The following is a 26,376-nucleotide window of genomic DNA, read 5'->3' as shown; positions in this document are numbered from 1 at the left end:
TGCATACACACACATGCAAATGAACTCACATAACTACATAACTGCAAACTAACCCAGTGTTTTTCAACCACTGTGCCGCGGCACACTACTGTACCGTGAGATATTGTTTGGTGTGGCGTGGGACATTATGTAATTTCACCTAATTGGGTTAAAAATATTTTTTGCATAACCAGTAATTATTGTCTGTGCTGTCAAGAGCTCGGCAGAGGAACTGTGTAATACTCTTCCATATCAGTAGGTGGCCGCAGGTAGCTAATTGCTTTGTAGATGTCGGGAACATGGTTTGTCGTGATCACAATATGCAGACGACAGCGGGAGGCAGCGTGAAGGTGAAAAGGTATCTAATGCTTAAACCAAAAAGGCGAAAAGGTATCTAATGCTTAAACCAAAAAGGCATTGAAGCTTAGGGATGGCTAAGCAAAACTAAACTAAAACTGAAGTGGCTGAAAAGTAAACAAAAACAGAATGCTGGACGACAGCAAAGACTTACAGCGTGTAGAGCAGAGGGCGTTCACAAAGTACATCCGTACACATACTTGCCAACCCTCCCGGATTTTCCGGGAGACTCCCGAAATTCTGCGCCTCTCCCGAAAACCTCCCGGGACAAATTATCTCCCGAAAATCTCCCGAAATTCAGGCGGACTCAGGTCCATGCGGACCTGAGTCCGCTTTCCCACAATATAAACGGTGTGCCTGCCCAATGACGTTATAACTGTAGAATGATGGAGGGCGAGTTCTTGGTTCCTTATGTGGGTTTATTGTTAGGCAGTTTCATTAACGTCCTCCCAGCGCGGCAACAACACACAACAACAGCAGTCACGTTTTGGTCTACCGTAAAGCAGTTCGTCTGCCGTAAACAGCAATGCTGTGACACTCTTAAACAGGACAATACTGCCATCTAGTGCATTTGATGAAAGCACTTTTGTGCGTGCACACAGCAATATGCATCATCAGAGAGGGTGTTCAGCATGGTTAGAAAAATAGTGACAGAGAATAGAACAAGGATGGACAATTCAACCCTTAACTCAACAAGTATATGTGTAAATAAATGAACACTGAAATTCAAGTATTTCTTATATATATATATATATATACATATATATATATATATATATATATATATATATATATATATATATATATATATATATATATATATATATATATATATATATATATATATATATATGTATATATATATATATATATATATATATATATATATATATATATATATACAATAAAATAAATATATATTTATAGCTAGAATTCACTGAAAGTCAAGTATTTCTTATATATATATATATATATATATATATATATATATATATATATATATATATATATATATATATATATATATATATATATATATATATATATATATATATATATATGAAATACTTGACTAGGTGAATCCATGGGGTGCCCCTAAAAGGCGCACCCCATGGTTTACAGAAGAAACCAGAGCTCATAAATTATCATGTAGAAAGTTGGAACGCAAATGGCGCGCGACCAAGCTTGAGGTTTTCCATCAAGCATGGAGTGATAGTTTAATATCGTATAAACGCATGCTTACCTTAGCTAAAGCTAAATGTTACTCAAATCTCATCCGCCTCAACAAAAACGACCCTAAATTTTTGTTTAGTACAGTAGCATCGCTAACCCAACAAGGGACTCCTCCCAATAGCTCCACCCACTCGGCAGATGACTTTATGAATTTCTTTAATAAGAAAATTGAACTCATTAGAAAGGAGATTAAAGACAACGCATCCCAGCTACAACTGGGTTCTATTAACACAGATACAACTGTATCCACGACGGATACTGCAATACAAAATAGTCTCTCTCCTTTTGATGAAATAACATTAGAGGAACTATTACGGCGTGTAAGTGGGATAAAACAAACAACATGTTTACTTGACCCACTTCCTGGGAAACTTATCAAGGAGCTTTTTGTATTATTAGGTCCATCAGTGCTAAATATTATAAACTTATCACTTTCCTCTGGCACTGTTCGCCTAGCATTCAAGAAAGCGGTTATTCATCCTCTGCTCAAAAGACCTAACCTTGATCCTGACCTCATGGTAAACTACCGACCGGTGTCCCACCTTCCCTTTATTTCGAAAATCCTCGAAAAAATTGTCGCACAGCGGCTAAATGAACACTTAGTGTCTAACAATCTCTGTGAACCTTTTCAATCCGGTTTGAGGGCAAATCACTCTACGGAGACAGCCCTCGCAAAAATGACTAATGATCTACTGCTAACAATGGATTCTGATGCGTCATCTATGTTGCTGCTTCTTGATCTTAGCGCTGCTTTCGATACCGTCGATCATAATATTTTATTAGAGCGTATCAAAACACGTATTGATATGTCAGACTTAGCTTTGTCGTGGTTTAACTCTTATCTTACTGACAGGATGCAGTGTGTCTCCAATAATAATGTGACCTCGGACTATGTTAAGGTAACGTGCAGAGTTCCTCAGGGTTCGGTTCTTGGCCCTGCACTCTGTAGTAATTACATGCTGCCGCTAGGCGGCATCATACGCAAATACGGTGTTAGCTTTCATTGTTATGCTGATGACACCCAACTCTACATGCCCCTAAAGCTGACCAACACGCCGGATTGTAGTCAGCTGGAGGCGTGTCTTAATGAAATTAAACAATGGATGTCCGCTAACTTCTTGCAACTCAACGCCAAGAAAACGGAAATGTTGATTATCGGTCCTGCTAAACACCGACATTTATTTAATAATACCACCTTAACATTTGACAACCAAACAATTACACAAGGCGAATCAGTAAAGAATCTGGGTATCATCTTCGACCCAACTCTCTCGTTTGAATCACACATTAAGAGTGTTACTAAAACGGCCTTCTTTCATCTCCGTAATATCGCTAAAATTCGTTCTATTTTATCCACTAGCGACGCTGAGATCATTATTCATGCGTTCGTTACGTCTCGTCTCGACTACTGTAACGTATTATTTTCGGGTCTCCCTATGTCTAGCATTAAAAGATTACAATTGGTACAAAATGCGGCTGCTAGACTTTTGACAAGAACAAGAAAGTTTGATCATATTACGCCTATACTGGCTCACCTGCACTGGCTTCCTGTGCACTTAAGATGTGACTTTAAGGTTTTACTACTTACGTATAAAATACTACACGGTCTAGCTCCGTCCTATCTTGTCGATTGTATTGTACCATATGTCCCGGCAAGAAATCTGCGTTCAAAGAACTCCGGCTTATTAGTGATTCCCAGAGCCCAAAAAAAGTCTGCGGGCTATAGAGCGTTTTCTATTCGGGCTCCAGTACTATGGAATGCCCTCCCGGTAACAATTAGAAATGCAACCTCAGTAGAAGCATTTAAGTCCTATCTTAAAACTCATTTGTATACTCTAGCCTTTAAATAGACCCCCATTTTAGACCAGTTGATCTGCCGTTTCTTTTCTTTTCTCCTCTGCTCCCCTTTTCCTTGTGGAGGGGGGGGGGGGCACAGGTCCGGTGGCCATGGATGAAGTGCTGGCTGTCCAGAGTCGAGACCCGGGGTGGACCGCTCGCCTGTGCATCGGCTGGGAACATCTCTGCGCTGCTGACCCGTCTCCGCTCGGGATGGTGTCCTGCTGGCCCCACTATGGACTGGACTCTTACTATTATGTTGGATCCACTATGGACTGGACTCTCACAATATTATGTCAGACCCACTCGACATCCATTGCATTCGGTCTCCCCTAGAGGGGGGGGGGGGTTACCCACATATGCGGTCCTCTCCAAGGTTTCTCATAGTCATTCATATCGACATCCCACTGGGGTGAGTTTTTCCTTGCCCTTATGTGGGCTTTGTACCGAGGATGTCGTTGTGGCTTGTGCAGCCCTTTGAGACACTTGTGATTTAGGGCTATATAAATAAACATTGATTGATTGATTGATTGAATTCTAGCTGTAAATATACTCCTCCCCTCTTAGCCACTCCCCCAACCACGCCCCTCCACCACGCCCCCCAACCCCCACCTCCTGAAATCGGAGGTCTCAAGGTTGGCAAGTATGTCCGTACATGACATGACAATCAACACCAAAATAGGAGCGCAGGACAAGAACTAAAACACTACACACAGAAAAACACCAAAAACTCCAAATAAGTCACAGCGTGATGTGACAGGTCGTGACAGTACACCTACTTTGAGACAAGAGCTATAGTGATGCATGTCTGGTTATGGTTTGAATTCATATCGAACAATTGCGAGATCGACTTTTTCCTGTCAATATCTGCTGAGTTTCAAAAAAATGTGCCTCGGCTCAGAAAAGGTTGAAAAACACTGAACTAACTTATAAGTCAACAAACCCCCTTTATAATAGTACTCACTCATGGTTTAAAAATACTCTTTGTAGATGATAAAGCTATTAAATATTCTTCAATAGTCAGATTTTGGTGGGAAAGCACTCTGGTTATCACCCTCTCTGGCTCACTGGGTCTATATGAAGTACATTTCACCACGCTTGGACTAACAACAACATGGGCATAGAGGGAGATATAGAGGGATGGATGACAGGGGCCGTTCCCAAGGCAACCTCATGTTAGTCTTTCCAATAACAATGAAGGAGCTTGGCATTTATGGAGGGATTTAGAAAGCTGTGAAAAAAAAGTGGGTTTCCTCAACTCTTGTTTGTGTTGCCTTATGTACTTTTTAAAGGGGGCCTTCACTTTAAGACACCAGGAATGTTGAGTCCCCATTAGAATGTGAGGGCAGGCATTGAGTCAAAGGGGGTACCGGTACCTTATGTTAGTAAGCCCAGTGGCATAGCATGCGTAGTCGGCGTCCGCAGCCTACTAGCCTGTGAAACTGTTGGACGATATCACTCAAAAGCCCTGTATTAAGGCTTTTTAACTCGACAATATTTTTGTTAATTTACCCAATGGAATGAAAATATACGCCTAAACTTTTGACACATAATTCATTACATGTTGATGCAAATCACAAAATGGTGCACCAATGTGACCAGCCCACCAAGTTTACCCATTTGATTTAGTAAGATCCAAATCCCATGCTCTAAACAGCATGTGCAAACTATAAAACAGAATCTACTATTAGTGGGCGTGTTGCGTGTGATCTATTACGACTGAGTGTATAATTGATAACAAGTGCAAAAGTGGGGCAGACCGCCATGTTTGAATTAGGTTTTTGCTGTGGCCATGGATACACTCATTTCCTTCCACATTCGTGTTATTATTCTTTATTATTATTATTAACCTACTCAGTGGCCTAGTGGTTAGAGTGTCCGCCCTGAGATCGGTAGGTTGTGAGTTCAAACCCCGGCCGAGTCATACCAAAGACTATAAAAATGGGAGCCATTATCTCCCTGCTTGGCACTCAGCACCAAGAGTTGGAATTGGGGGTTAAATCACCAAAATGATTCCCGGGCGCGGCACCGCTTCTGCCCACTGCTCCCCTCACCTCCCAGGGGGTGAACAAGGGGATGGGTCAAATGCAGAGGACAAATTTCACCACAGCTAGTGTGTGTGTGACAATCATTGGTACTTTAACTTTAACTTAACTTAATTGTGCTCATGCACTTGTGTGCAATGTTGTTGAACTAGCAGCACACATCTATAATCTGTACCACCTTTTCTCCAATATAGAATTGCAATCTACAGACAACAGAAACTATTTTTAGCGAACTGACACTCTGCAGGGAGGCGGTGGACCCTCACAACACAGCAGCGCGTCCGGAATGATCCAAATGCAAGAAAATGCATATTGCGAGGCGTTTTTTCATAAAGGAGATACAGTATATTATAATAATATGTTTCCTAAATGAAAAAAACAAACAGCTTCAGAAGAGAACGACAGCAGGACAAACTCATCAATTGAATTTGTTTTATTTAGCCTCTTAAAGGGGAACTGTACTTTTTGGAAAAGTTTTGAATTATTCACAATCCCTATGTGAGACAAGAGCATATATTTTCTTTTTTTTAATGCATTTTATTTTGTTATATTTGGATCATACTACACAGCTAACAATGCAGCTAATATGAGTATGGTATTCTGTTCATGAAGGCCTCTTAAACACATCCAAAAACCGTCAACAATACTCCATTAACATGTTGTGACCTGTATATTAACCAAGTATTAGCGACATTGTTATTATGAGAGTTAACGCAGAGGAACTACTTTTAGCAACGACTTTATCAAGCCTTGCGCAAATGTCTCTGCCAAAATGTTAAAAAAAAATTGTTGTTGTACTGTGCAGGTTTTAAATAAATACTTCAATTCAATTCAATTCAATCACAGTTAGCTAACTAGCTTATGCAGCTATTGACATACTGAGCGGGTGAGCAGCTGCTTTGCCTCTTTGAGTTGGTGAAAGTTAATAATACATTAGAAATCATGCATCCATCAATCAATCAATCAATCAATCAAAGATTATTTATATAGCCCTAAATCACGAGTGTCTCAAAGGGCTGCACAAGCCACAATGACATCCTCGGTTCAGATCCCACATCAGGGCAAGAAAAAAGTCAACCCAATGGGATTACAATGAGAAACCTTGGAAGGGACCGCAGATGTGCAGTCCACCTTTAAGAGAAGCAATCCCTTAGTTTAGTAGATCAGCTTTGCGTACACTGTCAAGTTTGCACGTGTTTTAGTACACACAAACCTTAAGTCGATTGGGGGTTGGATTTTTGAAGTTCAGAAGACAATATTCTCCTAGAAAACAAACAATAATATAATGAACTAAAAACACGAATATGCTGGTTGAGTAATTGGCGATGATATTTAGTCAAATAAATACTTCCCACATGCCCACCAAATGAAGCCATGTTTTGGTTTGGCCGTAGTGACTGCAAATTCTGTTGAATGTAAGTAGCGTAATACACCTCCTATACTTTTTTCTTTTACAAACTACTGTCTTGAACTCATGCCAACATTCCCTTGGCCTTCTTTTCAGTCTGTCTACACGCTCTGAGAATCATGACTCCTCCTCCTATGTCATCAAACTGCTGACCCGATTGTCTATGGATGTTCTTATTCATCCAAGTCATAGTACTCTCATGACATTCAATCGATCACAACTGGACTGTTCAGTTTGTCTTCATTAGCATGAATTAATCAATGGCAAACTGTCTTCCAAGACTGACTAAACAGTCCAGCTGCAATCAATTGAATACTCCGAGGATACTGAGCCAAATAGTACCTGGATATGTAAAGAGAGCTGTCATTTGTTTTACAGGTACACACTTAACTTTTGCTATTGATAACCTACTCTATTTACACCCTTGTCCATTTGAATGATTATGTACGCAATTTACGTAGTTTTTGTAGTTTTCATTGGGCTAGATCTGGGGCTTTGAGACACACGGGATAGCATTTTAGATGCCATCTCATGAGTCTTATGTGTGCTGATACGACAATAAAGTTCCTTGAATATTCAAACATTTTATGCGACCATGCAAATATATTTAAAGGTGATCATATATAATAATACAGTGTTATGGCAATGCAGTTGCCTGCACAATGGCACCAATTGTGTAACCCTGACTGAACCAAGCATAATAGTGTTAGGTTGAGACATGTCACAATATTCCAATTTTCATTTAATTGAATACAATTGTCATCAGATTATGGTCGACCTAGAGATGATAAAGTGATCCGTGTTATATATTTGAAAGGGCAAGGTATTATGGTTTATGTCATTTTTATGATCAGTTGCCCTTTATTATGACTGCTATTTTTGAACTTCTGAACATGAATTTCTTCAAAATAAACCAGAGAACGTGGCTTGTCATAGGTGAATTAGGTACAAGGGAGGAAGTAATAACAACTAATAGACTGGCGAAATGGAAAAACTGACTAACACACGCGGTACCTTCAAGAATTAACAACACATACCAAAGCTCTTGCAAATATAGGAAAAACACTAAACAGAAAACAGAACCCAGCAACCCATACAAAAAATGCGTACAGAAAAGAAGACACATTTGACATATTTTGTAGCTGAACATGTCTACAATTATATATGATTTATATTATAAATATAAGTAATATTAATTAAAGTACACGCACGCACACACACACACACACACACACACACACATACACACACACACACACACACACACACACACACACACACACACACACACACACACACACACACACACACACACTCATAAAATGTATTTCAAGACATATACATCCATGTATTATTATAAACTGGGTGTATTTTATTATCTTTAGTACTTATTTATAGTACTTCAATAAGTGTCTTGCTAGACTATTGTTTTACTTTAAGGTGACTAAACAAAAGTTGACTTCGAAGTTCTTAAAACACACTATTCCCCCCTTTTCCTTTTGGGTTAGTATTATATAAAGCCTTTTGAGAATGTAATATCAGAAAATACATGAAAAATAGAATCATGTGAGGGGACAAAATGTGATTATGTTTCACTGTAACCACATCTTGGGAGTATGAGTCATCGGCATCTGACTTGTTAGAAAGGTCAAGATATGAAAGAATAATTTGTGCATAAGAGGGGGTTGATTGTTTCGATCCAACACGCAACCAAATCATAGTCTAGACCAGGGCTGTCAAACTCGTTTTCATTGAGGGCCACGTCGCCGTTATGGCTGTCCTCAGCGAATGATATATGAATTTGCCTATGGATTTGATTATTATGGACCAGTATATTTATTTTACATACATGGTAAAAAAAAAAAAAGCTGTAGATTTAAAAAAAAAAAACAGCAACTCAGTTACCAGAATTTTACTCTAAAATACAGTGTTTTTATGACATATTACATTGAATGGAAAAACAGTTCCCCGGTTTTTTTTATGTAAATCACTGACAACTCAGTTGTCAGTTTTTTTACTGTAAAATCTACGGCGCATTTACAAGATATTACTGTAAATGGAAAAACATTACAAATGTTTTTTTTTATTCTGCCAAATAAGCTGCCAGTTTTGTACTGTAGAAAATACTCTGGTATACATTTTTTTTAGCAGTAGTAGTTGTGGTACGCCGTACGAACAACAACAGTAGATTTCACGGCAAAAAAAACAGCATCTCAGTTGCCAGAATTTTACATTGAAAAGAGTGGTAGAGTTTTTTTAAATTTTAAGTATTATACGGTAAAAAAAAAATAATTTTTTTATAAATTGATTTTCTTTCTGATCCGATACCACGTGAAATACAGGCAGGTATCGGTGATATTGATCCAATACCGATAGTTTGTGCAAATATACCGTGTCTGCTAAAATTTTAAAAGTTGTGTATTTTCAAATGATAACATATTTATCACAGTAAAAATGTAAGAAAATATGACAAAAATGTTGAATGTAATGACAAAAAGCTGACATTTTCAAACTAATAATAATAATATAGCTAGTCACCTATAACACAAAATTATCCTTTGAAATATAAAATCTGTTTTTAGCATTTCTTTTTAAATTAAAAAAAATATCAAAATGCCCCCCATACTTGACATTTCAGTGAAAAAAGTTTACACCCCTGATCTAAAATATTAGAAGCTCTCAAAATAAAAATAAAATATACTTAAAATATAAACAATGTTTATTTAGTTATAAAATAACTCTAACCTATGAATTCATTTTAAAAATTACAACAACCATAATAAACACTATTAAATGTATAACTTAACTGAATTTTTGCGCCAAAAATATTTTTGGCACACTCGGTTATGCAGTTGAACAATCGTGTTGTTAATATGATGAGTTTTATTCTATACTTACATGGGGAAACAATTGTAAAACTGTAAGAACAAAAGAGCAACAAAAATTCGGTATGTAATGTGAAAAAGCTGAAATGTTATAATTATTCATTCATAATAATATATTTAGTCACCGATAATACAAAGCTGACACAGAATCTGTTTTTAGCATTTTTTTTTTTAAATGAAAAAATATCAATATGCCCCCGCATACTTTGACTTTTCAGTATGCGGCCCTTGGTGAAAAAAATTTGGACACCCCTGAACTAAAGTATCAAAAGTATTGATATTTTGATTTGAGGATTGACATTAGAGCAAAAAGATCTGGTATCGGATCGGTATCAATAGTTCAGTATCGATCTGCAAACTCCAAGTAAAAACCAGTGTAAATTTTATCTTAAAATCTATTGTCATTTTTACACTGTACAATTTGATGAATAACTTGCTTTGAAGCAGATGTTTAAGTGTTTTATTTTTATTCTAACAAAAAAAAAAGTTTGGTAATTATGATAATATAATATTTGTTGCATTTTTGGATATTATACAAGTTTATAAAGATACGCAGTTTAACGCAGTCCTTAAATATTTTTCTGTCAAAATAGAAAAGACAAATACATTTAGTTAGTAAAAATAAAGTACTTTATTGATGCATATTATTTCCATATTATTTCGTGGCCCACATAAAAAGATGTTGCGGGCCATATGTGGCCCCCGGTCCTTGAGTTTGACAACTGTGGCGTAGTCTGTTCCCTCGGTGGAACAGTGAAAGCAATTCTGCTTCATCTGGAGAAATCATGGGAAGAATATCACACAAACATGCTAAACTAATTGACACATGACTACCAAGTTTTTTTGGTATGTCACTGTTCATTTCTAAGGTTTATTACCAATGTTGCAACATTTCATTTTGTCCGGAGCAATAACCAATAACTTGTTTGGATGGCGGTAGTTTCGGATCTCTTCTACTTTTTTATGATTAACAGTTTTTAGACAGATTTTTATCGTTTTAGCAATCTCCTTAGATGTTTTCAAATGCTTGACCCTTGCTGCTGAAACTTAAACACAATTTCCACAACCACACGATGAAACATGATGATCACACGACTTCCAACTAATGAAAAGCTTTACTCACTGCATCAGTTCAGTGTAAATAAATTGATGCCAGCTGAACTGCACAAAGGAAAGAGTTTACCTATTTGTTCAATCTAGGTAGTGACCTGGTATGGCCAGGCAGTGCATAAATAAAAAACATATAGACTCCAAAAAAACCAAAGTCAAATGCATTACGTCTACGTAATAAAGACGTGCATTTCATCAAAGGGGAACTGCACTTTTTTTTGGAATTTTGCCTGTCATTAACAATCCTTATGTAAGGCAAGAACACATATGGTTTTGGTTTTTTTATGCATTCTGACTAGTAAATACATGTGATCAAAAGTCTGCTTACAATAGAGCCTTTTGGAGTCGCTCTATTCTGCCTATAAAGCCCTTAAAAAAACATCCAAACACCTCCATTAGGGTTTTAAATACATGATGTAAGTACCGTATGTATGTAATGTAGTAATGTGTACATTTATAATAACATTCAATATGTACGTATTTTGATCATTTTAAGCAATTTTAAAACATCTCTCACTGTACAATGCCTGCTGTCATTAGGATGCCGACTGATAGGATCTTGCTATAGTCACGTTTCGATGAAGAATGACTCATAATCTTTGCGATGAAAAGGGGGGGTGGAACCAAGCGTCTTTTCATGTTTTTCTTGGCATTTCCGGTTCTAAATTGGCTGCCAAAGTGTACCAACTTTTTGGATTATGACCTCATCCTTCTACTATCCAGGTGAGAGGTATGATTTATGATCTAGATTAAACTTTCACTTGCACCAAGGCAAGAGAGCAGCTCACCAGCCAATGATGGTGAGCTGATCACTAGCCACACAAGCTAGTGATCACGGCGCCGCTATAAATAGTTTGTCTGAGTTAGCGCTTATAATAACAATGTCACTAATATTCGGTTAATATTCAAGTCACAAAATGTAAATGGCGTATTGTTGGCGCTTTTTGGATTTTTTTTATTTATTGGGTTTTATGGGCGGAATAGAGGACCTCCCTTTGGCTCCGTTGTAAGCGTTTAGTTTGCGTTTATTTTCGAGTTAGAATGTACCGGTACAAAAAAAAATACATCCGTCGTCATGTCTTCAACAATGATTGTGAACGGTAGGCAACAGTCCAAAAAAAGTGCAGTTCCCCTTGCAAGTAAAAGGGACCTTTGATGATTTTGATCTACATTTTACACACTTCTTTGTAGTCTAGATAATATATATTGGATATGCTTTGGTGTGAATTTTTCACTTTTATAAGCCGTTTTTTGAGTCTGTTTTGAGAAAAGGCGCGCTTATTCACCTTCACCCACCGACAGCACAGTACGGGTAATCTCACCTAATTTATCAGAGCAATTTTTGTATGTAGTTAGATTTGTCGGTACGACGTCATAATTTCATCATAGCGGCCTGATAATTATCGTGCAACCCAACACACATTAAAATACTAAAGTTGCACAGACACCTGAATACTATCATCGTACTACCTTATAGTAGACTCGGGAAGTGTTTTATACAAACAATCCAATGTTGTAGTATCGATGTCAACACTAGTCTTTTTGCCCATGTATCGGATGTTCATGAAGGAAGGAACAAGAACACATTCTATAAGCTCTTTCCTTCTCACAATCACGCGCTATTTTTAGACAACTCTGTCTCTTACTTTGTCTCCAAACTCTGATACCCTGCTCTGTTTTTTATCCTCTCACCCCAACCATTACAGAAACACTCCAGATAAAGAAAAAAAAAAAAAAAAAAAAGTTCCGATCTTAGTTGACATTTCACACAATCTGGCTTGTAAAGTTAGCCTCCAGCATTTGAGGCTATGTGATGACCATATATGGGCCTGGATCAACCTGTGTGAGAGGACACAGGGTTGCTCGTAATATATTTTAGATGATACCTCGCAGGCTGTCGATAGAATGTGTGCTTTGCGAAAAGCAAAATGCTCTGTATAAGGTCAATAGATAAAAGGGAAAAAAACAACATTATTTTGGGGCAAGTGGAACAGTGTGCAGTCAGATTCAGCAGTGATTTGAAAAAAAATATTTTTGTTCCAATATTTTTCAGAGAAATAATCTCAACATGTTGGTTTATAGATATTGTATTTCATACTGTAGTAGTATTGCTTTGTTTTTACCCTCCTGGACGCTTCTGCCTCACGTTGGCAAAGAACCAGTATAGTGAGAGCTGGCGATAAATGCTGGCCAAGAGATATGAACATAAAAAACAAATCCAAAATAAAACTATAAATTAATCTATCATTCATTCATTCATTATCTACAATTTAATCTGTTTACTTAACTGTTAACCTGGGTCATGGATGGAGCCTAATGTAGCCGACTTTGGGTGTTAGGTGGGGTACACCTTGGACCGGTTGCCAGTACTCCAAATTCAGTGGCGGGCTGTGCATTTCCCACCTAGGCCTTCAGTGATCTCCGACTTCAATGATTACTTCTTAAAATATCATAATTGATGACCCCTTTGGGGTTGCGGGGGGCGCTAGAGCCTATCTCAGCTACAATCGGGTGGAAGGCGGGGTACACCCTGGATAAGTCGCCATCTCATCGCAGGGGCTACCAGTTTTATACACACTTAAGTAAATTGCCAGAAATAGCCAATTTGCTCAATTTACCTTTAACTCTATGTTATTATTAATAATTAATTATATTTATCTTTGTGGAAACACTGATCATCTTAATGATTTCTCACAATAAATATATATAGAAACAGATAAATATCAATATGCAACACTTTATTTTTATATTTTCTCTAAGTGCACATTTTTCAAATTGAACATTTTCAAATGATCACTTCTAAGACAGTCTTGTGAAATCACAATATCCCATTTTAACTAGCTAGCCACTAACATTTTTTAACAAATCATGAATTACTTTGCACCATGTTTGTACAAATAATAACTCATGTAAAATACAAAAGTCAATTCTCAAATTTTTAAATAAATCATGTCACACTTTGAACTGGACACCAAATCTGTTATCTGTTTCTTTGTCAGTTAGTGAAGACCAAGTCTTTGAAATATTTTCTTGGATTTTCAAATTCTATTTGAGTTTTGTCTCTCTTAGAATTAAAAATGTCGAGCAAAGTGAGACCAGCTTGCTAGTAAATAAATACAATTTAAAAAATAGAGGCAGCTCACTGGTAAGTGCTGCTATTTGAGCTATTTTTAGAACAGGCCAGCAGGCTACTCATCTGGTCCTTACGGGCTACCTGGTGCCCGCGGGCATCGCGTGGGTGACACCTGCTATACAGGAACACATTTACACCCTACTGCTCATTGAAACACATCAACAGTGTACAAAACTGGTTATTTTCTGGCGCATTTAAAAATTAATTTAAACGCATCAGCAATTAAAACATATACCGTACATTTCTTTGCTTGGCTTATGCAACTTCCGGTCAATAAAGTTTGATTCAAAGTACACACTTCTCAAATATATATTAACTGCCCTGACCACATGATGGCGACAAATACACATGTAACAATGTTAATTCAATAACAAGCATGACACACTTTAACAACAAGAGTTTACAACTTCTAATTGTAACAGAACAGCTACTGTCAACAACTTGTGATCTGATTGGCTATCGCAACTGTCTCTCAACTCTATGTGTTCTCAAATTCATCCGCTAACGGTCCCGGTGAGTATCCAATCACAGGACGCGTAAATGTCACGTTCAACGTGAGGCCATCTAGAAGGCCTTACTGACAACAACTCGTGATCTGATTGGCTATTGCAACTGTCTATCACTGTATGTGTCCGTTCGCTTACAGTGCACGGACGCCAGCATTGTTGATTCTGAAGGCGTCTGGCAGATTTGGTACAGCATGGCAACATAAGCTAGCTGAATTCTGATTGGATACAAATTAAAACTAAAAACAACAGCACTGGAAGGAGCATAATATGACATGAAGAGAATTTGAATACTTTTAGATATTTAGGGAAAGTAAATAAAAAGAAGTATTGTATCTTTAATTATGATCATGATCAGAGAAGGCCTTGCTGGCCCTGACGGCACACCACTGTCCAAATATCACATATCATATTCCCACCCAGTGATGGGCAAGCTACTTGGATAACGTAGTGAGATAAGTTGCTAGTTACTCTGGATAAATGTGGCATACAGAAGAAGCTATCCCCAGAGAATCATAACAAGCTACACTACAAGCTACATGGCAAAAGTATCAACACTTCATTAGCTCCACGGAACCCCCACGGCTCTAGCAGTGATTATCATCACGCATTTTAATTTCAAGGACCCCCTGTTTGACATGCATTAAGCTATTAACCCCCATTTAATGGCATTTCTATCCATGGGCCCACATGTATAATATCAATGTGAATGTAACTTGGAGTGTACAAATCGAACAGAATGGACCCAAAAAGGGTCTATTAACTATCTGTCAGTTAGCTCGCGGACAACCCACAACTCCCTCTAGGGGTCCCTACACCGCACTGTATCTATTTATTTAGGTTTGCCTTTTCTTTGGCCCACCCCTACAATGTTATTTATTTCCTCTGCCTACAGTAAATACAAGCTTTCTAGAACTTGATTAAAAAAAAGTACAATGACTTGTGTGTTGTTTGGGAACAGTTGGTAACGGTTATGTGCAGTAAAACTTTTCATTCAATCAACTCACCTGAATGTGTGTTCTTAAATTTGTGTTGGACGTCTTAGATGAAGAGAACAGTTTGGATGTTGTCTTATCGAGTACACAATTAAACACAAATGTTTTGGCCTTGTTTTCACCAAACGCATGAATGTGTCATGTCTGTGTGATAATGTTTTGTTTTGGTTATGTTCGGTTTGGTTTTTGGACTCTTTGTGCACTCTTGTTTGTTTTGTCACCATAGCGACCATTAGTTTCACCTGTTTCACGTTATGCACTCGCGCACCTGTTGTCAATCATGTCTGTATTATTTAAGCCCATTGTTGCCAGGAAGTCAGCCTGGCGACATTAACTCTGTTATCCCTGTTACTCCATTGATTACGTGTTCCATGACATAGATTCCTGCTCTGCCAAGTTTTTGTTATTAATGCCACAGTTATTGACTTTAGTTTCATGTTCATAGTTTCTGCCTTTGTGCTAGATTTGTTTTCATTAGTCAAGTTTGTTCTCTGCCTTTGTGCGCCTTTAGTTTTGTACCCTTTTTGTAGTTTGGAGTTAAAAATAAATGATGTCCTTACCTTCACGCCATGTCCAGTCCAACTTTACTTGCATCTCGGGAAAACAAAACCCTTACAGTCCACGTTATGACAGAATGTGTCTAAATATGGCCAAGGAGACACATTTGTGTGGGTTTCCTAAAGGAAAAATCTACACAGAGAATTCTTCTAACCGGCTCAGTGGCCTTGTGGTTACAGTGTCCGCCCTGAGACTGGGAGGTTGTGAGTTCAAATTCCGGCCGAGTCATACCAAAGACTACAAAAAATGGGACCCAGTGCCTCCCTGCTTGGCACTCAGCATCAAGGGTTGGAATTGGGGGTTAAATCACCAAATGCTGCTCACTGCTCCCCTCACCTCCCAGGGGGTGAACATGGGGATGGGTCAAATTTCACCACACCTAGTATGTGTGTGACAATCATTGGAACTTTAACTTTAACTTCTGCCATTTTCAAGTATGGTTCTTTTTTTTTTAGAGTTGTCAGCTTGAAGCGTCCCTCTGTCTCTGATTCCCTCATCATGTGACATGTGCTGGTGTCTGTTATGATATTGCTTCCTGCTTTCAATGACCCGCCTTATCTTGCCTCTGATTGGCCATTCTGTAATGTTTCACCCCAACCTCAGCCAATCTTGACTCATCATTTGCAAACCAATCAATTATCATGGACTATCCCCGTATTTTGTTAGACCCAACTGGAATAGCAGTTCATTTTTCTTCTTTGTAATTTGTAGCTCTGATGTAAGCTACCTCGTTACATGGGTCCAAAAACATCTGAGCTACAGGGATTGCTAATGGTTCAAAAAGTAGCGACACCTCCGCCATGCTACTCAGTGGCCTCGTGGTTAGATTGTCCGCTCTGAAATCGGTAGGTCTTGAGTTCAAAACCCGGCCGAGTTATACCAAAGACTATAAAAATGGGACCCATTACCTCCCTGCTTGGCACTCAGCATCAAGGGTTGGAATTGGGGGTTAAATCACCAAAAATGATTCCCGGGCGCGGCCACCGCTGCTGCTCACTGCTCCCCTCACCTCCCAGGGGGTGATCAAGGGTGATGGGTCAAATGCAGAGAATAATTTCACCACACCTAGTGTGTGTGTGACAATCATTGATACTTTAACTTTTTTTTTTACTTTAAATGTAGTTAAGCTACATAGCGTCACTACATGTAGCGAACTACCGCCCAACACTGTTCCTACCCATGGGAAATGCAAAGTTGTTGTTTTTTAAACTGGTCTTTAAAGATAAATAAACATGAAGAAAACAACACATAATTTAGAGATTAATGTTGAAACTGGACAATGAAATGTGACAAGATGACAGAAGCATGGGACATCGATTGCTTCACATACAGTATCAAACTTGCACGCTGGTGCAGGTTCAAGTCCCCCTCAGCCCCCCTTTCACTATTGCCCTGCGTCGTATAAACTGTGAGTAATCTAACAAGAGGGGAGTAGAAGGAATGCAGGGATTGGGATAGTGGACAAGGTAAAATAGGGTAGGGTAGGGCGAGGCAGAAAGATGTGGAGTGAATTATCCAGCTGGGGGGAGACGTCGAGTAGGAAGAACAGAGAGAAGTGGAACACATGAAGAGGAGCTTTGCACACAGAACAATGGCTGCCAGAGCAATGAATCAGCTGTCTAAATATGCTCTCTTCATCTCCATCAAAACACGCCCATGCACTCCTCAAGCAGTGAATCACACTCTCAACCTTTTTACACAAACTTTCACAGTTTAGCAATTTTATTCCCTCAGCTTCCATCAGTTTCCACTGGACAGAATCGGTCTTGTGCACAAAAATATTTGGTAGAAAGGTGGAGGCATTATCCCAATGGAGTTGAGCAGAAATGCAGGACAAAGGGGACAATTGTGCACTAAATGCAGATTGGAATTTGAAAAGTGAAAAGTTACACAAAACGTGGATGGAAAATACACATCGACTGAGCATCTAAAATATACAGTAAAAATGTATCTCTTTTACTTTGCCTTTTTGTGGTTTTGTATTACAGAAATGGAACTTATGGAATGTATGGAAAGTAGTACACACGTCTCTGTTAAGTAAAATATTCTACATTCATCCATCCATTTTCTACCGCTTGTCCCGTTCTCATTATTGTTAAAAGGACGTTGCAACATACACTTCAAAGTCGGCCAGTTTAGTCTTATGTGAAAAGACTCATTTCCTAGGCTCAGGGAAGCAAGGGTCCATCCATCCATCAATTTTCTACCGTTAAGCAATTATAATTAATTTTGACATTTGAAACAGGCCTACAATCATTTGTACACTTGTATGATAATCAAGAATATTACATGTGCAGGAAGTAAGTAGTCTAATTTGTGCAATGGGAAAGTAGCTTTTGAAATACAAATTACACTGTGGAGGTTTCCAGTGCAAAATGGGACTTTGTTTTTGCAAGGCCTACCTATAATTAGGCCTACCCAGGCTATATGTAACACACGCTAGCCAGTGTGGCCATGGCAGTTTGGAAACCTCACTCTCAAACACCTTAAGAGCTTGTGCTGGACATCAGGCTGACAGCCCGGGTTTTACCACAATGCCAAGTGCCATCAACTCTCAGGTTTGAGCCCTGGGCGGAATGGAGGTAGGAGCTGGACCAGGCAGGTTCCATATGACCTCACGGTACGCTGCTGCTATGCCCAATTAAGGATAATTAAGACCATTTCTCATTTACTCCAATAATATGAACATCAACCCAATCTACTGTGCTGCATCTGGACAAGAAAAAAGAGCACATTTTGTACTGAAAGGTTTGTTCCATTACTGAATTTTGGCATACAATAGTTGCAACTGGAATACTTTGTTACGAATTTAGGAAGAGCAGTTAGAAATCACTTCTTTTTCCACACAAGTTTCTACTGTCTCTTCCTGTATTTTATTGTGTAGTTGGTGCCACCCTGTCTTTCTGCTTTGTGCTTCCTCCCCAAATGCCCCAACTCGCTGCAAAAAGTGGTACAAGTCACAGCTGCAGCCTTTTGGCAATTAGTGCCTATCTTAAGCACTGCGGTTGCAGTGGAAACGATGCCTGATTGTTTCTTCAGTATCCCTTGACAACCCTCGAATTGTTGGACGGCCCTCAGGATTGTTAGGATTGCTTTTCTTCTCCAGTCTCCAAGTCCTGTTACCTACAGCCAACTTTACTCCTTTTTTACTATACCTTCCCGCAGACTTGGTATGAACTGTGTTTTATATTATTAGTTTGTTCGTGCTGCTGCTACTACTGCTTTCCTGGGTCCCATTCTAGTTATGAATGTGATAATGAGCATGACTTTATTCCACATGTAATTTATTAAAATGTGTCTCTGTAGATCGCACACAGCGTGGGGGGTCAAGTACAGTAAGTACACTGAACTGTTCTTTCTGGCAGCGAACTGAAGACAGATGTGAGGGAGTAAATCTTGGAATTGTCTTGGAATTGTACTTAAACGAAGCAAATCACTCCCAGAAGAAGAAGGATACTCATTCTAACAGGGAGACAATATTTGCTTGCTCCCTCTGACAATATCTGGATACAGCATGTATTATATACAACCACCTCAACCGTACTGATCCACCAGTAACTGCATAGTGTTTGCATGTCATTGTTTTTATTACCTAAAACCTCATTTTAAAAGTGCCAAGCATAAATTAAAAAAACAGAACGACATGACCAATGCCATATCACAGATATAGCAGTGAAGTATATATACTGCATATCTTAGTCCAGGGGTCGGCAACCCGCGGCTCTAGAGCCGCATGCGGCTCTTTAGCGCCGCCCTAGTGGCTCACTGGAGCTTTTTCAGAAATATATGAAAAATGGAAAAAGATGAGGAGAAAAAAAAATATTTTTTGTTTTAATATGGTTTCTGTAGGAGGACAAACATGACACAAACCTCCCTAATTGTTATAAAGCACACTGTTTATATTAAACATGCTTCACTGATTCGAGTATTTGGTGAGCGCCGTTTTGTTCTACTAATTTTGGCGGTCCTTGAACTCACCGTAGTTTGTTTACATGTATAACTTTCTCCGACTTTCTAGGATGTGTTTTATGCCACTTCTTTTTCTGTCTCATTTTGTCCACCAAACTTTTAAGGTTGTGCATGAAAGGTGAGTTTTGTTGATGTTATTGACTTGTTGGAGTGCTAATCAGACATATTTGGTCACTGCATGACTGCAAGTTAATCGATGCTAACATGCTATTTAGGCTAGCTATATGTACATATTGCATCATAATGCCTCATTTGTAGGTATATTTGAGGTCATTTAGTTTCCTTTAAGTCCTCTTAATTCAATTTATATCCCATAACACACTATCTGTATGTAATATGGCTTTTAATTTTTTGCGGCTCCAGACAGAATTTTTTTGTATTTTTGGTCCAATATGACTCTTTCAACATTTTGGGTTGCCGACCCCTGTCTTAGTCAATCAACAAATTAGAACAGTATAGTATCAGGAAGGTGGATTTGAACTACTTAACGAACATAGTTTGTGGTGTACCACAGGGGTCAATACTGAGCCCAAACATTGTCTATCATCTATACAAATGACATACACTATATTGCCAAAAGTATTTGGCCACCAGCCTTGACTCACATATGAACTTAAAGTGCCATCCCATTCCTAACCCATAGGGTTCAATATGATGTGGGTCCACATTTTGCAGCTATTACAGCTTCAACTCTTCTGGGAAGGCTGTCCAATAGGTTGCAGAGTGTGTTTATAGGAATTTTCCACCATTCTTCCAAAAGCGCATTGGTGAGGTCACACACTGATGTTGGTCGAGAAGGCCTGGCTCTCAGTCTCCGTTCTAATTCATCCCAAAGGTGTTCTATCGGGTTCAGGTCAGGACTCTGTGCAGGCCAGTCAAGTTCATCTACATCAGACTCTGTCATCTATGTCTTTATGGACCTTGCTTTGTGCAGTGGCGCACAGTCATGTTGGAAGAGGAAGGGGCCCGCTCCAAACTGTTCCCACAAGGTTGGGAGCATGGAATTGTCCAACATGTTTTGGTATCCTGGAGCATTCAAAGTTCCTTTCACTGGAAATAAGGGGCCAAGCCCAACTCCTGAAAAACAACCCCACACCATAATTCCTCCGCTGACCCCTCTCCTTATGTGGCCTACCACTTGGTGGCTGAGTTGTTTTTGTTCCCAAACTCTTCCATTTCCTTATAATAAAGCCAACAGATTTAGGCATATTTAGGAGAGAGGAAATTTCATGACTGGATTTGTTAAACAGGTGGCATCCTATGACAGTTCCACGCTGGAAATCACTGAGCTCCTGAGAACGGCCCATTCTTTCACAAATGTTTGTAGAAACTGTCTCCATGCCTAGGTGCTTGATTGTATACACCTGTGGCCGGGCCAAGTGATTAGGATACCTGATTCTCATCATTTGGATTGGTGGCCAAATACTTTTGGCAATATAGTGTATGTGAAACAATGGAAGACCTAAATGCTTCAATTTAGAGCATTTTCAAACAGCCAGAATAATAAAAAAAAATCATACAAATCATGAACACCCTGCTCCCTGATTAGGAACATATATTGTTTGTTAAAAATATGGTGAAGAGGTTATCTTGACATGGCAACAAAAAAAAACAATAGAAATAATAAATAATAGTTATGTTGTGTTGGCAGCCACGTGCAAAAATACAATAGGGGTCACACTGTATGCATGAATGGCCACTTGATTTGACACTGTGAAATTAAGACCCTCTAATTTAAAGGGGATCTGCAGTTCTTTTTTAAATTGTGCCCATCATTTACAATCCCTATGTAAGACAAGAACGCATACGTCTTATTTTTTTTTTTACGCCTTCTAATTTGTAAAATACGGAAAAAAGGAGGTGACTAACAATGCACATATGGACAAATCTATTGCGCCCATGAAGCCCTCTAAAAATATATCCAAAAACCGCCAATTATACTCCATTTACAGGTCGTAACCTGCATAATAACCAAGTATTAGCAATATAAGCGCTAATGCAGAGGAACTACTTTTAGCGGCGCTGTGATCAGAGAGAGGAAACGAGCTTATGCAGATATTGACATATTGAGCGGGTGAGCTGCTGCATCGCCTCTAAGTTCTATCCATCCATTTTCTACCGCTTGTCCCTTTTGGGGTCGCGGGGGGTGCTGGAGTTTATCTCAGCTGCATTCGGGCGGAAGGCGGGGTACACCCTGGACAAGTCGCCACCTCATCACAGGGCCAACACATATAGACAGACAACATTCACACTCACATTCACACACTAGGGCCAATTTAGTGTGGCCAATCAACCTATCCCCAGGTGCATGTCTTTGGAGGTGGGAGGAAGCCGGAGTACCCGGAGGGAACCCACGCAGTCACGGGGAGAACATGCAAACTCCACACAGAAAGATCCCGATTGAACTCAGGACTACTCAGGACCTTCGTATTGTGAGGCACATGCACTAACCCCTGTTCCACCGTGCTGCCCCGCCTCTAAGTTAGTAAAAGTTATTTTAAAATTATCTCTCTAACTTGATTAGTAGAAAACCGAAACCGAAAAGTTGGTCAACTTTTACATTCAACTTTGACCCGGAGATCGCGAAATCTGGAGGTTTTTTTGTTTTTTATAGCTGCGTGAGGATTATGATTTCTTCATCTATATGGGAAGATATGAACATCCCATAGGTCAGCATCCCACTGACAGCAGACGTTGTACAGTAAGAGATTGTTTCATTATGTTTGTAGTTTTTATTTTGTGTTCAACACTTAGCAATACTGCTACTTGTTGAACCTACTTATCATCTACCTTAACCTTAAAAAATATAAGGTTCTTGGTCATCATTTATACCAAAGTAGTCGTCGTTTCTCATGAAGTCTGCAATGATTAGTAGTAGTAGTTGTTGTTGTCGAAGGAAATAGCGAACGTTGTGATGAAATTCATGCGCAATCATATGCTAAAAATGACCAAAATATGTAATTTCTACATGTTATTATTGATGTGGCTGTTACTACATTACATATATACGTAAAGCATGTACAGTATATAAACATTGATGGAGGCTTTTAGATGTTTTTTTTAGAGCAATTTATAGGCAGAATAGAGTGAACCTCATTGGCTCAGTTTGGTGACTTTTGCTAGCGTTTATTTGCAAGTGAGATAGCATAAAAATACAACAAATATGTGTGTGCTTGTCTCACAAAAGAATTGGGAATGATAGACAAAACTCCCCCCAAAAAGTGCAGTTCCCCTTTAAGACCTTCTCTCCCACACCATCTTTCAAATCTTGTGTTGGACAAATCTAAGAGACCCCAGTGCATTTGATAAATATGTCAGAGTTTACACAGTCTGGACTTCCTAAAATGGAGCTCTCATTTGAGCAACAGCACAGATGATGAAAGAAACAGAGAGGGCGGTCGGCCCAAGACATGCTGTCTGAGTTAAGGGTGGAAACTCTGAATGTTCTTGCGCCACTGTGCAAAAAGCTGCAAGCCATTACATATCACACTGCTGCCTCACAGGCTAAAAAAAGAAGCAGGTCTCCCCTGAACTCCCTTTGAAGTAAAAAAAAAAAACTCTTTCTTTTCAAATACAATATTTGCCTACCACTTCTTCTCTTTTACGATCAAAAAGGAACTCGAACACAGTTGTGGTGTTTTCCATCGATGTTTGACAAAAGGGAAAAGCGAGTTTCCTTGCAAAACATATTATGTATGGACTTTAACAAACCAGTGAGCGGTCCCACATGTGAAGGTGTGTCTGCTTCAGATCTAGCCGTCGTGCGATATGCAGGGGAAATATCTGCAAGGCACCTGGAGTGCATTCCAAGTATGAGCAAGTGTAGAGTAGGTTGAGGTGTGGCAACAGCTGGAACCCAAAACCACATCCAAGTTGACTACAGTGTGGATATGAACAGAATGAAAGTATGCATCGTGGTGAAAAGAAAGCGTTGATTTGGGGTGCTATTGATATTTCTGGAAATGTTTTAAACAAAAAAAACTTAACACGATTAACATTTTTTTTACATTAATAACGTTTGAGCAATTTAAGAATTTGCCATTTAGAAAATAACCAAGGCGAGAGTGGGTCTGAATTCTTAATTGTACCAAGTTAATATATATTTCTATGCTTCTCGCACCCCAGTCCATAAAGCAAGGCTTCTAACGGCGTGGTTGGATAACTTTGGGGTAGAAGAACTTGACTGGACAATTAATAATCTTGATCATTTTTAATTGTGTTATGCTCTTGGAGGGTACAATCTAATAATACACTGGAAAAAAAATTACAATCTCACCAAGTATATATTTCAAATTTCTAGTCAACATTTCAAGTCACAATCCCCTGAATAGTCATTTCTCAGTAAGACATAAAAACTGTATCTTCTGAGGAAAAACATACTACTTTTGAGCATCCCAAGTTTGTTATAAGACACAAAACTTCCCGATACGAGTAAGTATAGCTAATAACAAGTTTTAATTGGTAATTTCAAGATCACTTTTAAGCTGTTAAAGCATAATTATTTCAAGAAACCTTACCGAGATTTACTTATTCCATTGGCAGATGTTTTTGCTCATTACAAAAAAAATAAATGTTTTACTCTTTTTAAGAGGGTAATTTTTTTCCAGTGTATGGTTTGCAAACATGTTCCACATTTTTGCATATATTTTTTTTACTATTGGAAGTAGTAGTATTAGTATTTATGTTTAGGTGTGTGACTTTATATTGACATGAGATATGTTGGAAGAAACTAAACATATATATATTTAGAAAATACGTGTTAAAGTGGATAATTAAATTCATGTAAAATATAGTTCAGACTTCTCAAAAAGTATCAGTGTTCCATTGTTCGTGATACAGCAGTGATGCGAGACAGCACCGCCTGTTACTTGAACATTTGCCAGCAAGATAACCTCTAACCACACCCTTAAAGTCCACAGGGGCTTAAGTACAGTAAATTGTTATGTCACATTCATCCCATCCACTCCAACCTTCCAAAGTGATGCATGCAAATCATCTCTCACCCACCTGGTAGAGCATGACTTTAAAGTTGCGCCTTTTTAGCAGCTCGGCCTCGTTATTCTCCAGCCTCTTGATTTGTCCCCCTTGCTTCTCCAGGTTGGCTCGCACGGTCTTGACGTTGGCGCTCACCTTGTTCACCTTCTCCATCATCTTATTGACGCTGTTGGATGTGGTGCTGTGGCTCTTGGACAGCTTGGTGAGCTCGCTCTGGATGTTGCTCACCGAGTTCTCCATCTCCTGCTGCCGGGCCTCCAGCCCGCTCTGGGTCTGCTGGATTTGGTCCACAGCGCCGATGATCTTGTCGAGCAAAGACAGCACGACCACCCCGTTGACCTGATGGTCGTTGTTGTCTTTGGCGGCCTCTTCTTCGTTGGCCATGTTGGTCAGACCTTTTCTTGCTGCGGTCAGGCCATCATCTTCATCTTCTGACGGTGGGATGTGAAGCTCGTCGTCTGAGATCTCAGTGAGGGATTGTGGCTCCAGCTGAGCACTTGAACACTCCAGTGCTTCCATTGCTGCCATGTCAGTGAAGTTGAAAGTGTTAAGTTAGTTACTGTCTGCTTGCTCACCTGCTACTCTTGTACTGGTAAAGGCTCTTGCGTGTCTCAGGGATAAATGCTCTCTCTGTCAGATCTCTACAGGCCACTTCGAAGGTGGTGCCAAGCAAAGCTGGATGTTACCACATGAGCGCTGGGCTGTGAATGCCTCACCAGGCAGAGAAACCCTTATGTCAAGCTACAACCAGCAGTTTTCTCTCTCTCTCTTGCCACTCTCCCTTTTTTCCATTCGCCTCTCCCTCTCCTCCTGTCATCAAACCCCTCCCTTTACCCCTCCCACACACACTCACAGCAGGAAAATAAGACTCCACCTTAGGTTATGGAGGTCCAGCCCTTCAGTGATTCACAAACATACCCCTTGTGGTCGTTGGGTCCCAGCAGCATGCTTGGAGATGAGTTGAAATGTGTACACACATGCTTAAGGCCTAGTAGCCTAAGAGGGGGTCAGGGCTGAGGGGGGTGTGCCCCCCCAACCTCAACACCACCAAATACCCCGTCCGAAAACACAGTTTGAAAAAAAAAAAATCATGATTTTATGTTGATTGGCAACACTAAATTGGCCCTTGCGTGGGAATGTGAGTGCAAATGTTGTCTGTCTACCTGTATTGGCCCTGTGATGAGGTGGCGACTTGTCCAGGGTGTACCCTGCCTTCCGCCTGAATGCAGCTGAGATAGGCTGCAGCACCCCCCGCGACCTCGGACAAGCGGTAGAAAATTGATGGCTGGATGGATTTTACGTAACAGAACCACAACAATGCAAAAATATCACCCATTCTAAAAATACTTTTGTTCATAATTACATAT

General features: G+C 39.3%; 1 protein-coding gene across 1 annotated transcript in view; it reads right to left on the bottom strand.

Moving 5' to 3' along the window:
- Positions 1-25,745, bottom strand: part of LOC133610640 (caveolae-associated protein 1-like) — a 49,119-nt gene extending 23,374 nt beyond the window's left edge. Inside the window, exon 1 of the mRNA XM_061967092.1 lies at positions 25,022-25,745. Coding sequence (XP_061823076.1) covers positions 25,022-25,537 — 516 coding nt within the window. The 5' untranslated portion in view covers positions 25,538-25,745. The remainder of the gene's footprint in view (positions 1-25,021) is intronic.
- Positions 25,746-26,376: the final 631 nt, after the last annotated feature.

This window comes from Nerophis lumbriciformis, linkage group LG11 (assembly GCF_033978685.3).
Source record: "Nerophis lumbriciformis linkage group LG11, RoL_Nlum_v2.1, whole genome shotgun sequence".
NCBI classification, from domain to species: Eukaryota; Metazoa; Chordata; class Actinopteri; order Syngnathiformes; family Syngnathidae; genus Nerophis; species Nerophis lumbriciformis.
Note: the sequence above shows the minus strand (reverse complement) of the source record. Positions and strands in the feature narration are given on the sequence as shown.